This window comes from Lepisosteus oculatus, chromosome 23, assembly GCF_040954835.1.
Source record: "Lepisosteus oculatus isolate fLepOcu1 chromosome 23, fLepOcu1.hap2, whole genome shotgun sequence".
NCBI lineage: Eukaryota > Metazoa > Chordata > Actinopteri > Semionotiformes > Lepisosteidae > Lepisosteus > Lepisosteus oculatus.
In genome coordinates this window covers 1,154,439-1,170,683 of record NC_090718.1, presented here as the reverse complement: position 1 = coordinate 1,170,683, position 16,245 = coordinate 1,154,439, and the positions used below count along the sequence as shown (strand labels likewise).

Below are 16,245 nucleotides of genomic sequence, written 5' to 3'. Positions count from 1 at the left end.
AACATCTCTTCATTACAGTACCTCAGCCATTTCTTGATTAATAATTCAAATCCATCAGTTCCTCTTCTAACCAGATATTTTCTCTCTCTGTGTCTGAGTTTCCTTGGAAACGTGCAGCTGTGAGCAGGAAACAGCTGTTTTTCCAGAGTTAAACGTCCCGCTGATGGGGCTTGTCTGGGTAGCTGGTTCCACACTGTCACAGCCCTTCATGCCAGTGAGAGCAGCAGGAAAGGAGGTTGTGGGTCTGGTGTCAGCTGGGCAGTGTGTCTCCTGGGACAGGGCTGGTCTGAGATCAGAAACTGTATCTGAGCACACAGTGGGCATGATCTCACTGTGCCTGGTGTTGGGCAGCACTGCCTGTGAGCTGTAGAGCAGAGATCCATCCCCACACTCTCATCTCTCACACTGCTGCTCACTCTGCTCTGTTCACACACAGGCTGTACAGGGGAAATAGTCACTGCTTTTCAAACTCTGGAAGTGGAAACACAGATTAACCTCTTTTTTGAGGGGGTGATGGGGAAAATGTTTTGGGGGATTGGTACAGTCGTAGGTGCTGCAGTGGTCAGCAGTGTGGCCCTGGGTTCAGTTCAGTATATTTTTGGAGGATAAAAAACCTATTTAGAACATTAAAACTCTCCTTGTATTTTTGAATGGCTTTTCAGTGGAGTGTTTTCAGAATGTAAACTAAACTCTCTCCCTCAGTGAGACTGTGGTGAATCTCTTGTTCTCACCAGTTCTCTCTTGTCATCAATCACCAGCAGCTCAGCTCCCACTGACCAGCAGAACAGATTCGCAGACTCCCAGGATCTCTGGTCTGTAGAGACGTAGTAACATCTTCCACAGTCTCCCTCCTTCCATCCCTCTGGACAGCACTGCTGCTCTGTACAGACAGACACACAGGAATCACCTGGATTAATACTGACTGAGCCTCAGGGATTCCTCAGGACTCTCCTCTGTACAGACAGACACACAGGAATCACCTGGATTAATACTGACTGAGCCTCAGGGATTCCTCAGGACTCTCCTCTGTACAGACTCACTCAGTCCAGTTCAGTGACACTCAACCACTGAGCTCCGGTACTGTTTCTCCTGGAGTCCTGCAGCACTGAGACTCACACTGACAGACGGGTCAGTAGTGAGTCTCCACCTGATTGTCTCTGACTGTGTAGAGAACAGCCCTGAGGCTCTTATCCTCATGTCCTGCGAGTCTGTCTGTCTTCTCAAACACGTCTCTTACCAACAGCAGCAGCTCCAGCTCCTGCTGAGACCTGGAGTCAGGCTGCAATCTGTCTCAGGAGAGTCCTGCACCAGCTGAGACTGGGGTTTCTACACCCTCGTCTTGTGATCTTACTTTCCCAGGAGTCACAGCTCTCGCCACACACTGCAGTAGAGTCACTTCCTGTACCTTCACAATCACAGTGTAGAACATCAACATGACAGGACTGTTCTGTGTCTCAGTTACACACATGAGGTGAGAATTCTGTCTCCATCACTACCAGTGTATGAGACAGCGCCCCCTGTGTGTTGGTGGAAGAGGTGCCTTGATGTGTGCAGATGTGCACAGGTGTGTACAGATGTTACAGGTGTGTACAGGTGTGTACAGAGGGCTCTGTAGGCTGGAGCAGAGCACTGTCACTCACTGTCACTGAAGCTCACATGTAGAGTTAAAAGGACAGACGTTTTCTACAGCCAGCAGACACAACCCCTCACACTCACTACACCACAGGACTCTCAGGGCTGATCACACACTAAACCATCAGTCTCCACACTCAGTCTCCTCTCCTATAGTCCTACAGAGCACAGCTGGGCTCCTCACAGACAGAACAGCTGCCAGTTCACCAGCTACAGCTCATTGTGTCCAGAAATCAAGACCATTATTATAAAAAAACACCTGTTTCCAAAAGCAGCATCAAGAACTGAGCTCAGATATCACTGCTTCTGCTTTCTGAAAGATCTCAACACAGTTCTGGGTCAGAGGAGTCACTAGTCCAGCTGTCCTGATGGTTATAAATTCTCGACATGTTCATGTAGAAACAGAAAGGGAGAGAGCTCTTGCTGTCACCCTCTCACTCCTCTGACAGACCAGACCCCTCCCTGCTCACAGTCCTGCTGAAGACCCGTCTGCTCTGTCAGTGCAGCTCCAGACCAACCTGAAGACCAGCTCTGTCCAAGAAACAGGTCTTCTCTCTCCTCTCTGCTGCTGTTTCACCCTGCAGACCTGTCACTCCTACACACACTCAACTCTCACTCCCACACACACTCAACTCTCACTCCTACACACACTCAACTCTCACTCCTACACACACTCAACTCTCACTCCTACACACACTTCACTCTCACTCCCACACACACTCAACTCTCACTCCCACACACACTCAACTCTCACTCCCACACACACTCAACTCTCACTCCTACACACACTTCACTCTCACTCCCACACACACACTTCACTCTCACTCCCACACACACGCAACTCCCACTCCCACACACATACTTACTTCTCTTCCCAGTAGAAGGGTCCACACAGAACTTCTCCAGCTGTTTCCTGTATCTCTCAGCTTCATTCCTGTGTTTCTCAGATTCATTCTTGTATCTCTCAGCTTCACTCCTGTGTTTCTCAGCTTCACTCCTGTATCTCTCAGCTTCACTCCTGTATCTCTTTGTATCATTCCAGTGTGTTGCAGATTTATTCTGGTTTCCCTCAAGCGCCGACTTCATCTCCTCCAGCTCCTCCTTCTTCTTCTCCAGTTTTCTCGCGCAGTCTGAGCTGTTCTGTTTCCACACTGCAGGTCACAGCCCCAGAACACACAACATCATTTAATCAACCAGATTCATCTGTCTGTCTGTCATCTGTATATCAGCTGTCTGTCTCTGTCTGCCTGATCTATCAATCACAGGAATGATCCACTTCAGTAGTATTATCATCTCCTGGTCTGTGTATCTCTGATCTTAATTATTTAATTAAACTAATGATTTACAATTAATATCATGAGTATTTCAGTGCTAGTTGAGAAAGGGTGTGTGTCTGGATGAGGACAGATAAGAGCACAGCGATCCACACAGGAAGCAGGAGCTACAGCAGACAGCTCTCCTGGGGGACTGGGAGCTGCAGGAAGCTCCGCCTGAGAGGACCTGTGTGTTCCTGCAGAGTCTTCTGTCCTCATCCAGACAGCCTGGGCACAGCCTGCTGGGATGTGTACAGAGAGTGGGGCTGAAACCCAGGGAGGTTGTGATGAGGGTTTACAGCTCACTGGTGAACCCCCTGTAGGACACTGTGCTCAGCTCTGGTCAGCACACTGGTGAACCCCCTGTAGGACACTGTGCTCAGCTCTGGTCAGCACACTGGTGAACCCCCTATAGGACACTGTGCTCAGCTCTGGTCAGCACACTGGTGAACCCCCTGTAGGACACTGTGCTCAGCTCTGGTCAGCACACAGGTGAACCCCCTGTAGGACACTGTGCTCAGCTCTGGTCAGCACACAGGTGAACCCCCCGTAGGACACTGTGCTCAGCTCTGGTCAGCACACTGGTGAACCCCCTGTAGGACACTGTGCTCAGCTGTGGTCAGCACACTGGTGAACCCCCTGTAGGACACTGTGCTCAGCTCTGGTCAGCACACAGGTGAACCCCCTGTAGGACACTGTGCTCAGCTCTGGTCAGCACACAGGTGAACCCCCCGTAGGACACTGTGCTCAGCTCTGGTCAGCACACTGGTGAACCCCCTGTAGGACACTGTGCTCAGCTGTGGTCAGCACACTGGTGAACCCCCCGTAGGACACTGTGCTCAGCTCTGGTCAGCACACTGTTGAACCCCCTGTAGGACACTGTGCTCAGCTCTGGTCAGCACACTGGTGAACCCCCTGTAGGACACTGTGCTCAGCTCTGGTCAGCACACTGGTGAACCCCCTGTAGGACACTGTGCTCAGCTCTGGTCAGCACACTGGTGAACCCCCTGTAGGACACTGTGCTCAGCTCTGGTCAGCACACAGGTGAACCCCCTGTAGGACACTGTGCTCAGCTCTGGTCAACACACTGGTGAAACCCCCTGTAGGTCACTGTGCTTAGCTCTGGTCAGCACACTGGTGAACCCCCTGTAGGACACTGTGCTCAGCTCTGGTCAGCACACTGGTGAACCCCCTGTAGGACACTGTGCTCAGCTCTGGTCAGCACACTGGTGAACCCCCTGTAGGACACTGTGCTCAGCTGTGGTCAGCACACTGGTGAAACCCCCTGTAGGACAATGTACTCAGCTCTGGTCAGCACATTGCTGGAAGGACACAACAGCCTCAGCAGGAGCTCAAGGAAGAGGAGAGAGACTGATTCCTGCTCTCAGGTGTTGCTCTGTGCAGACAGGACTCTCCAGAGCCCTGAGACCTGCTGGTAATTCAAGATCATGAACACAGATTCAACACGTGAACAATTTAAATTAAATCATTATATTGAATATTGAATTGTAACTCTCTGTAAACATTATTTTAATTATACTGAATTATATGACATCATTTCTGAATGAGGACATTCCCAACACACTAGGTTCTGTACTTACACATATATTGTAGGTAGATCAGTTATAATCCTGTTCGTACATATATTCTCACTCTCGTTAATAATACTATATGTTTCTCAACCTTTTTCTGTGTGTTTATAGTGTGTTTGTACCTCTATTTTCTATAATCATGAGTCTTGTTCACTGCTATTTTCTGTTTTAGCTTTTGAAGACAAAACCACAACCTTCCCCACAGAGAGGCTCTGAATGACCAGAGGAACTTCACCATGGCAACAGAGCTCAAATACAGAATGACCTCAACACTTCACACTGCTACAGCCCTTCAGGAAACACAACTGTGGTGTTAAAAATACTTTGAGAAATTAAACACTTCACTGGCTTTGTGCAATTAGGACTTTCAGGTCATGTGACTTGTAGTCTCTTCCTGTCTCAGGCAGTAAGAGAGCAGCTTGAGCCCAGCAGCTCACAGCCTGGAGCCACAGTCCTGAACAGCAGATATCCAGAGGCTGATCAGAGCCCAGAATATCTGGTATTGCTTCACAGACACATATAAAAGAGAAGGGTGACTGTGTGTAGCCACTCTTGCTGTTCAGACATCAAAGCCATTTGATCTCTGTAAGATTAGACACAGATTCACACAGGTCCATATGAAATGACAGGAGTGACTATCAGACTTACAGACTGTTCCCAGGGCAATGACTGTGACCAGTAAGACACACACTGTGACTCCCAGGCTGATGGACACACAGCTCCTACTCCTGGACTGTCCTGGCCAGGGAGAGAGGGAGACAGGTGAATTCTCCCCACAGACTGCACACAGCAGGACTCTGAGTGGCCGGGGAAGTAGAGCTCAAGCAGACACCCTGACTGGAGCTGCAGGGTGTCACTGGGACTGACTGTGGAGGAGGGGTGTGAGCAGCTGAAGGCTCAGAGTGAGACACTTCAGGAGGGGGGCTGACAGAGGCGTCTCCTCACACCAGAGCTGTGAAGAGGTCATGTGACTGACCACTGAGGAGTGAAAATACACTGTGGTCAGAGCGAAGACCTACTGGTGCAGACTGACTGACTGAGAGAGATCACAAAGAGAGTCAGATAGAAACAGGCAAGGAGACCAGGAAACACAAAGAATAAAATGTCAGGCATGAACAGATCAGATATAAAGGTGAAATAGTGCAGCAGAGCAGACACACACTGTGTCAGTATGCAGGTGTGTTGACCCTTCACTGCGTCAGTTAGCTTATCAGGTCTTTCATTCTGTCTTGTTGTGTATCAGTGAGTCGCCGTCAGAGTCACAGACAGACGACAGTAAGTCAGAGTTTATCAGTGTGTTACAGAACCAGTGTATCAGAGTATAACTGTGTGAGTGTATCAGTGTATCAGAGTGCTACTGTGCTACTGTCTCAGTGTCTCAGTCTCTCAGTCTCTCAGTCTCTCAGTATCTTAGTGTATCAGCTCTGTACTCACTGGTCTGCTCTCCTCCTGGCTCTCTCTCTGCTCTCCTGGTCACAGTCTCGTACACGTCCTGTGCTGGTTTCTGTAGCCCAGTGTAAACGCTGTCTGTGTCCATAGTTCTGACTGTATTAGCAGGGTCCAGTGAGACGTTTGGACACTGAGTCACACTGAGTCTCTGCCAGGTCAGAGTGACACTAAAGCACTGGACAGCAAACAGGAACTCAGAAACCCCTCCTCCTCCTCTCCTTCTTCCTCATTCTCTCTCTAACCCTCTGAGACAGAGGAACATCTCCAGACACACTAGACTGAGAGGGAGAAGGAGAAGGACAGAGAGACACCATCACACTCACAGAGGCACAGAGTGAGAGAGGCAGAGAGACAGCAGGAGAAAGACAGTGTCTGGTCACTCTCCCAGTGCAGCGTCAGTGTCCTGTACTGCCCAGCAGCACAACCTGTCTCTCTGGACTCTGTCCAGCCCAGTAGCAGGAGGTGTGTTCCCAGTGTGTTCCTGGATAGTGTCTGTGAGGCTGACAGTCAGATCCAGTCCCGACTCCAGCAGGGAGCTGTGTCAGCATGCGCAGGAACAAGAGACACCTGAGACTCCACAGCCAAAACTGTGTTTGTTCTCTTCTCTATCAGCAGGAATAAACCTTTACCTGTTCCTCTGCAGCCTGCAAACACTGTGATCAGCTGTAAGTCTCAGGCCAGGCTGCCTGCACACTGACAGTCACACTAAGAGAGAGTGAGCACCAGTGGTAAGAGTCTCTTGTTCTTGAAGAGATGAGAAGGAAGAAGGTGACTCTCAAACACACGCTTTTCCCTGTAAGAAGGACATGATGGACTGTTAGACTTACAGATCCCCACAACAGCGACTGCAGCCAGCAAGAGGCACACTGTGACTCCCAGAGCAATGAGCAGACCCCTCCTGCACCTGGGCTGGGCTGAGACAGAGAGAGAGAGACGGGTTAATAAAGAAACTCTGACCACCTGGCACACAGCTGGGGAGGGTGAGGAGGAGACACAGCTCCCGTCCTGCGCTGTGGTCCGAGTGGGGTCAGACTTCACATGAACGAGAGCTCTGGGCAGTGAGAGAGAAAATACTGCAGAAAACCAAACCACAAGACAACAAACAGGAAACTACAGTCTTGTCAGCTTTATATAGAAGAAGGGTTACAAACAGATATATGATTTAAAAGTATTTATGTGCAGTCACATTTATTTGTCTCTATAACAATATGTGCAATGTAATTTAGAAACTAGTTGTTGTGCACAAGTTTAAGGTATCTTAGACACACTGAGGTGTTACAGGATATGTCTGTTCTGAGCATCTTCACTCAGAGACTCCACAGGTTTCTTACTGTATAAAACACATCCACACAGAAGAACAGTGAGAAACGAGAGCAGTTCAGTAGTTAGGAGCTCACTGATCCAGGAGCTCACCCAGCTGTGTCCTGAGAGAAGCCAGGGTATCGGCTTCAACACCACAGCAGGACAGCTCATCCCAGACTCCCACAGCTGCTCTGGAGTCAGAAGAGCTTCGACTCTTAATAATACAGCTGAGTTTGGGAGGGAAGAAACCCAGCTTGGAATGTGCAGTCAAACACCTGATCACATCTCAAGGTCACCTGTACACGAGCTGCCAGTGTTAAGTGTGAGTAGCTCAACCATCAAACCCACAAATAGGATCTCATGGACTCTGTGTCAGGTGTTCCTCACCAGAGACCACTTTCTGGACCGGGAAACACAGATCTGCCAGGACTAACTGTTTAAATTCAGTGTAATCTTCCTGTGAAGATGTCAGACATCTCTACAATATGACCTGATCGCTCACTACAATGACAGGCTATCATTCCTGCTTTTTCAGGAAATTACATCATGGAGAATTAGAGCACAGATTAGCAGAGGTGAGGGAGATCTGGACTGTTGTCCGGCCTCCTGAACTTTCATGAAAACTCAAATTGCGAACTTCTTGTAACACATACTGTCATGACATCACAGTTCATAACTAATGCTAAACAACCGAGACCCTTTACAATATCTCAGTGTTCCAGTGCAGCAGACAGACAGTATCACAATGTTACAGTACAGCAGACAGACAGTATCATAGTTTTACAGTCTAGCAGACAGACAGTTTCACAATGTTCCAGTGCAGCAGACAGTAGTGTTACAGTCTAGCAGACAGACAGTATCACAGTGTTACAGTCTAGCAGACAGACAGTATCACAGTGTTACAGCCTAGCAGACAGACAGTATCACAGCTTTACAGTCTAGCAGACAGACAGTATCATAGTGTTCCAGTGCAGCAGACAGTATCACAGTGTTACAGTCTAGCAGACAGACAGTATCACAGTGTTCCAGTGCAGCAGACAGACAGTATCACAGTGTTCTAGTGTAGCAGACAGACAGTATCACAGTGTTCCAGTGCAGCAGACAGGCAGTATCACAGTGTTCTAGTGTAGCAGACAGACAGTATCACAGTGTTACAGTCTAGCAGACAGACAGTATCACAGTGTTCCAGTGCAGCAGACAGTATCACAGTGTTACAGTCTAGCAGACAGACAGTATCACAGTGTTCCAGTGCAGCAGACAGTATCACAGTGTTCCAGTGCAGCAGACAGACAGTATCACAGTGTTCCAGTGTAGCAGACAGACAGTATCACAGTGTTCCAGTGCAGCAGACAGGCAGTATCACAGTGTTCTAGTGTAGCAGACAGACAGTATCACAGTGTTACAGTCTAGCAGACAGACAGTATCACAGTGTTACAGTGCAGCAGACAGACAGCATCACAGTGTTCCAGTGCAGCAGACAGACAGTATCACAGTGTTCCAGTGCAGCAGACAGGCAGTATCACAGTGTTCTAGTGTAGCAGACAGACAGTATCACAGTGTTACAGTGCAGCAGACAGACAGCATCACAGTGTTCCAGTGCAGCAGACAGACAGTATCACAGTGTTACAGTCTAGCAGACAGACAGTATCACAGTGCTCCAGTACAGCAGACAGACAGTATCACAGTGTTACAGTGCAGCAGACAGACAGTATCACAGTGTTCCAGTGTAGCAGACAGACAGTATCACAGTGTTACAGTCTAGCAGACAGACAGTATCACAGTGTTCCAGTGCAGCAGACAGACAGTATCACAGTGTTACAGTGCAGCAGACAGACAGTATCACAGTGCTCCAGTACAGCAGACAGACAGTATCACAGTGTTCCAGTGTAGCAGACAGACAGTATCACAGTGTTACAGTCTAGCAGACAGACAATATCTCAGTGTTCCAGTGCAGCAGACAGACAGTATCACAGTGTTCCAGTGTAGCAGACAGACAGTATCACAGTGTTACAGTCTAGCAGACAGACAATATCTCAGTGTTACAGTGCAGCAGACAGACAGTATCACAGTGCTCCAGTGTAGCAGACAGACAGTATCACAGTTTTACAGTGCAGCAGACAGACAGTATCACAGTGCTCCAGTGTCAGAGGCAGCTGTGGGGGTCTGTACTCTCTGTGGGGGGATCCTGGCTGTGCTGGAATAGTGGTGATGGTTGGGCTCCTCTGTCCCTGTATGTTAGTGAATTTGATGTCAGCGTAGGTCACATCTTCAGCCATGGTGTCTCACTGTCTCAGCGTCTTTAAAATGTCTCTTTCTCGTCACGCTGGACTGCCTCTCTGCACAGAGACAGAAGGAAGGGTACTGAACGAGGAAGAGTCAGAAGGAGGAGTTTTCTCAGTTCCTGTTGTTGTGACTCAATGCCCCCTTCTCATTTCAAACCTTTCTGCAGTTCTAATCCTGTAACATACAGCTGGAACATAAAATATCCTCCATTTAAGTTCCACACGTTTGATTATACATGTTAACATAACAGATTACTTCTATTTAGACAGATCCAAGACTTTTTGAAAATCATTTGCTGCTTCTACAGTGTTTACTAATCCTATAAGTTTGGTATCATGGGTAACCTGACTAGTTTACTAACTGGATCAGAAAGTAGATCACTGACATAAATCAGGAAGACCACCAGTTACATCATCCTAATAAGAGAACTGACCTCTCATCTGTGCTCTCTGTTCAATAACCAATTCTCAATCCAAACACAATCCTTTCCTGGAATTTCTAACACCTGCGAAATGAGAATGAATCTTTTATGCTGAACTTTATCAAAAGCCTTCTGAAAATCAATCCAGACTGGATCTTGTGTGAAGATCTCTAGGAAGTTGCTCAGACAAGTCCTCCCTCTTCTGAATCTGTGCTGACTGGTCCCCAGTATCTGATTTCCACACAGCTGAACCTCTACTTTAGTCCTTATGACAGAAGAGCCTGTTAAACATGTTAGATCTCGATCTTCATTGTTTCAGCATCAGCTGTTCATTTTGAGAAAATGACAACCAGCCTCCTCCTCTCATCACTAGACAGGCTGTTCTCTGCTTTACAGACAAGTACAGTCAGTGATCTCACCTGTTGGTGAACTAACTGCATGTCTCAGGGGTGATGTAGAGTTAATCTTCTAGGGCAGCACATCTCTGATAAAACACTGCGTGTAAGTGATCACACTGAAATAAAGGTATAACAATCCAGACAGGTTCAGACAGTCAGAGGAGTCCTGTCCCATCGCCAGTGACTCTGACACAGAGCACAGACAACAGGATCTTACTTCTCTTGAAATAAAACATGTTTAAAGGACACAGCCAGCAGAAAAGCACCTTAAAGCCCTCAGTGACTCGAGAGTAAGTATTGCTGGTCCTGCTCACTTCCCAGTTTCTAAACAGTGTTACAACCCCAAACCTGTTTCCTGTGAAGACCCTCTGTGATCTTCTGCACAAGACAGGCTGACGTCTCAGGGACTGGCCTACCCCCCACTGCTCTGTGAAGACTCACAAGCCAACAAACAGGATAGAAATATATTTGTGATACAAAGAAGCAGACAAGTGGACAGTTGAGTAAAGCTGCTTGTCAGTCTATGAGAGAGCAGCAGAATGACCCACCTGTGTGAAGCAGGGCAGACAGCACTGAGCACCTTCACTCTGGGGTTACTGATGAGCAGTGCAGTCTCAGTATTTCAGAGAAAGAGTAAGAGACAAGTCATAAACACATTGTGAGCAGAACATTCTCAACTAAAGGGAACAATGTGCAAATTAGATGCAAATTGAAAAACATTGAATGACATCTGTCCCTGGACACTGGAGCTACTGAGCTCTGTGTCACAGAGTGCTCTCTAGGCCTCTGTAGATGTGTTTTGCAATTTAAACAGAGCCTCAGCACAGTGGAGTGACACTGTTACTACTAATAACAGTCCAGCGTCCAGAGTCTGGAGGAGGGGTCAGTACTGCTCACAGTCCAGTGTCCAGAGTCTGGAGGAGGGGTCAGTACTGCTCACAGTCCAGTGTCCAGAGTCTGGAGGAGGGGTCAGTACTGCTCACAGTCCAGTGTCCAGAGTCTGGAGGAGGGGTCAGTACTGCTCACAGTCCAGTGTCCAGAGTCCTGGGATGTGTTCTAAGAGAGTTGAGCACCACTGAGCAGAGCTTTCACACTGCTTACAGGATTAGTGTGCGGAGACGACTGTCTACGTCTTCTCTGATCTCTCACATGCTCTGTGTGATGTTGTGTATACTGTATTTGTACTGTTCTTGTATTTTTTGAAACTGTGTTTGTGTGTAAAATATAGCTGCTTGGATGCAAAACACATTTCTGAGACGTTGGACAACGGGGTATTGTCTGTATAATATTGTAATAAAGAATTAACTGCTGCTTAAGTGTATTTTATTGAGTCTTCTGTTTGCCCCTCAGCACAGACCTGTCCACTCCACAGCAAACAACACCAGTCCTCTGCTCTGTCAAATTACACAAAACCCTTTGTGGCAGAAAAGCAATTATGTAGTGGAGACACAACAGTGGTAACAAATTCATGATGTGTGTTTCTCAAAAACAAACAGTGTAATGTTCCCTTTCTCAGCTGGGCCTTCAATACTGTTTGAGAGGATGGGTTTGATTGAGAGGGTCAAATTAATTTATTTTATTAATTAATTAATAAAATTTGTTTCAGGAAATTTTGATTTGTTTAAAGTAAATGTGTTTGTAGTCCTTCCATGAATTCTTCCACTAGAATAAGGGGGATTTTTGACCTGGGGGTGTAATTTAGGCTCTTTTTCTTTCATGAAAGTTTTCCATTTAAACTTTCTAGAAACAAAGTAGTTATTTCTTTTCCAAGGTTTACTGAAAATCAAATAATACAGGTAAAGGGCAAACAGTGAAAATAGTGAACAATCTCTTACCTAAGATCATTACAAACCTGAAGACCTCAAGCCTTTTATAAACATTAAAGGAGGGAGTCGCACTGGAACAGTTTGTGGACATGATAACTACGCAGTATGAACATCAGATTCATTATAAATACGTGTTTTTTTTTTCTATTGTACAAATTCCAACGTAAAACGTATCGCCCAAGTGAAAACACACTAGTCATTTTATTCCGGTTCGAGGTCGGAGCTGCAGAGGTTTCGTCTCCGGATTACAATTACCAAAGCCAATTACAAAAGGTATTTTACTGAATCAAACTCCCACACTCTAACTGCATGGTCGCGTTTGCGTGACGTCATAGACAGTAGCCTCACCTGCGCCAGGCGAGCCGAGTCCCACACATGCGCAGAGGAGACGCTCACCGGCCGCAGGTGAGCTCATTATCGCTGCAATTGTTTACTTTATTAGTTATCCGTGAACTAATGCATAATTCACAACGTTCTCATTTTAAGTTTTCGTATTGCTTTAAGTAACACATTAAGTACAGAATAGGTTATTTATTATAAATTTGAGCAATAGGCAACATCTTCCCAGCAGCCATATCACTCTGAAAGTGGTAACCCACTGAAGCTCAGCAGGTGTGAGCCTGGCCAGTACCTGGATGAGAGACCACTGGGAAAAACTAAGGTTGCTGCTGGAAGAGGTGTTAGTGGGACCAGCAGGGGGCGCTCACCCTGTGGTCCGTGTGGGTCCTAATGCCCCAGTATAGTGACGGGGACACTATACTGTAAACAGGCGCCGTCCTTCGGATGAGACGTCAAACCGAGGTCCTGACTCTCTGTGGGCATTAAAAATCCCAGGGCGTTTCTCGAAAAGAGTAGGGGTGTTACCCCAGTGTCCTGGCCAAATTTCCCATTGGCCCTTACCAATCATGGCCTCCTAATAATCCCCCTCTGTGAATTGGCTACATTACTCTGCTCTCCTCCCCACTGAGAGCTGGTGTGTGGTGAGCGTTCTGGCGCACTATGGCTGCCGTCGCATCATCCAGGTGGGGCTGCACACTGGTGGTGGTGGAGGGGATCCCCATTACCTGTAAAGAGCTTTGAGTGGAGTGTCCAGAAAAGCACTATATAAGTGTAAGCAATTATTAATTATTATTATTATCTTACGAATGACTTCCAGGGACCAGTAATGGTTCTCGTTCACACATGTTGTTGGTGTCTGAGCTTGTGATCACGACCCGTTACACACGAGTAATTCAGATAGAAATCAGAATACAGATCTGTGTGCAAAGAAAACCTTTTACTGATATTCATCTCCTACATATATCTAAAATACATTGGGGTTCAGTTTCAGTTTGATTTAGCTTAGAATAAAACTGATCAGTTAAAAAGAAAATCCACAATGTTTTGTGAAGAAGTGACTCTTGATGGGATCTGATCTTCAAGTGTCCCAGAGCAAGTGTTAAACAAGCATCACCCCTTCCTCCAGCTCTCCATCGACTAGGAGAAAGAAATCTGTCTGATCCTTTACAGATTCCTGCCTCCCACACTCCCCCCGGAATTCACCTCCCCGAATTCTCTCTGTACCCCTTTCTTCATACTCCTGCCCTCCTGACCCTTAAACACAAGTTACTGAAAACAATGGGAAACGGATGCTAGATTATTGCAGGCTGTTCAGTGTTAAACTGCATCTTTACATTTTCCTTGGCAATTGAATTGAAAACATTTTTCCCTTCTCTGCTGAACTGTGATCTAGAGCCCTAATTTCCAGCTGAAATACTGACTGACCCGCTGTCCTGGGTCTGGTCACTGCCTGACCTGTGACCAGCTGGTCAGAGAAGACTGTCTAAACAAACACAAGAATGATAAATAGAAATATAAAAAGAGAGAATGAGAGTGTTAGTGATCTTAATGGTTTTATTTTCAGTTTTTCCACAATGCCACAGTAATCAAACAGTTGAACACAGGTGTAGAAGTTGTTGCTTCCAGCCTCAGAGCCTCTTCAGACTCCTGTTCTGTCTCCAGGTGTCCTGCTTCTCTGCAGCCTGATGGCCTCCCGACACACAGACACCACTCCACAGCCAGAACCAGTTTCTTGTTTCCTTCCCAGAGTGGAGTCGACACCTGCTTGTTCCATATTTGTGTTGCCTTGAGGTAAACAAAGAGCAGGAAAGGTCAGTGTAGTGTTCAGCTGACTCCAGCATGAAGGAATTCTGAGCCTCATCCTGACCCAGGTATTCATCTACAGGCACAGTGGAGCCACACAGTAAAACTGCAGGATTAAAACATCACCTGGTCACCTCGATGTTGTAAGAATCACCTCTCCCAGCAGAGCCTTTCCAGTCTTTCCCCTGTGCCGTCTTCTCCACAGCAGAATTAAAGACCAACTGAAATCTAGAAATCTGTTCAAGACAGACGAGTTACAGACAGTCAGAGGATCAGAAACTGTAAAAGAAGCATGAATAACAGAAACAAATCTTTAATGAAGTAAGAAAACATTAAAGAGAAATACAGGAAACCCTCAGTTTAATAGAGTAACAGGAGGAAAAGATGTTTCTTATTGCTGAACATCTGTTAATTAAAGAACCATGTTTTGTCCCCAAAACACTATTATATGAAAAACTATACAAGTATATAAATTATATAGATGCTCTCTGGATCTTTTGACTTCTTTTAAACAATTGAGATCAGTAGTCAAAGAAACTCATTCCTTTGTATTTTTATTATAAGGGACAAGCTGTTGATGTCATGTGTTGAAAATGTACTGTATTAAATGTACTACAGCATACAAAACAATAACACCTGTTGTTAGCAATTTGCCTATTGTTATCGCAGGGAATTTGCAGTGTTGACAGTTTTACAGACAGAGTTCTCCTTCAGCAGATTGTGTCTGTTAAACTGAGCGTTTACTGTAGTTCCCTTCAGTCACACAGCCTGCAGGTATTATAGAACCTCATACAGCACTGAGGACACCTGGAGACTGAAATCTGTTTTTACATCAAGCAGAAGTATTCAAGGAGAGCAACCAAAAAGCATTTCATAGTTCTGGACAAAATTAATTAAAAAAAAGTTCAAGAGCTTTGATTTCAACAGAATTAAGTTCAAAATTGATCAAGATGACAGTTCTCCCCAGTAAGGAAGGTGGCCACAGTTGTATCTTGGTAATCAATACAAATCATATCTCAACACTGCTGGAGTAGGACAGGGGCTGTACTGTCTTCAGCTCCTCCTCTGAGCTGGGATGATAATCACATGTAGAAGAGTGAGGAGTGGGGTTAGTAGTGGGGTTGGGGAGGAGGAGCTGAAGACACTCAGGATTCCTGTGATGATCTGAGATCACTGGGAATTATCAGCCTTGAAGCAGAAACACACTGAGGAGTCATTACCTGAGCATTCAGACAGTGTAGAATAAAGATCACATACCTGTAAAGTGCAATATAGCTCATAGTTCAACAAAGTGACAAGTGTGAGATTTAGTTCTAACTGTGGGGTTGCAGAGGTGTCTTTGGGAGAAGCTGCTGTAGGAAACAGGAGAAATTGTGCAGAGCTCACCTGGAGATCTGGGGGATATGAGTCTCTTTTCAGTTTTCAACAAAGCTTGTGAATTCACTCCAGCCTGGTTCCAGTCTGTCAATCTGTGATAAATAAACACTCAACATAAATATACTTGAACCCTGAAGAGCAAACCTTCTTGAATAGTGTGTGTGAAAGGCAGAGCTGGGGTGCCAGTAACACACTTCACACACAGAGCAGCAGGCAGAGAAGGAGAGAGGCAGGACAGTGCAGAGAGAGGGCAGGGGGAGACGCAGTCAGTTCTGAAGAGACACAGCAGAGCACAAGTCAGCACATCCAGGCAGAGCTCTAGATCAACACCAACAGGAAGGACAGATACAGGAGAGAGGAGCAGACACTCACTGGTGGACATGAAGACTAGACAGAGAGAGATGAGGACAGGCAGAGAGTCACTGTCCACTCCTGAAGCAGAGTGCAGACTGCTCTGCAGTGGGAGAGACAGACTAGTGTAGCAACAAGAGACTAGCGTTGACAGAGAGA

General features: G+C 46.5%; 2 protein-coding genes and 1 long non-coding RNA gene across 5 annotated transcripts in view; all 3 read right to left on the bottom strand.

Annotated features, from left to right (window-relative positions):
- Positions 1-16,245, bottom strand: part of LOC138224598 (CD209 antigen-like protein E) — a 32,368-nt gene that overhangs the window by 2,089 nt on the left and 14,034 nt on the right. The window lies entirely within an intron of this gene.
- LOC138224886 (C-type lectin domain family 4 member F-like) lies at positions 699-6,193 on the bottom strand. Its single transcript, XM_069183051.1, has 4 exons — positions 5,972-6,193; positions 5,186-5,275; positions 2,499-2,783; positions 699-880 (listed from the first exon to the last, which is right to left on the bottom strand). The coding sequence occupies exons 1-4, from the start codon at positions 6,072-6,074 to the stop codon at positions 699-701; spliced, it is 660 nt and encodes a 219-aa protein (XP_069039152.1). The 5' UTR covers positions 6,075-6,193.
- Positions 9,422-10,867, bottom strand: LOC138224842 (uncharacterized). The gene is made up of 3 exons (XR_011183292.1): positions 10,739-10,867; positions 10,412-10,506; positions 9,422-9,745 (listed from the first exon to the last, which is right to left on the bottom strand). It is a non-coding gene; the product is annotated as an uncharacterized lncRNA (long non-coding RNA).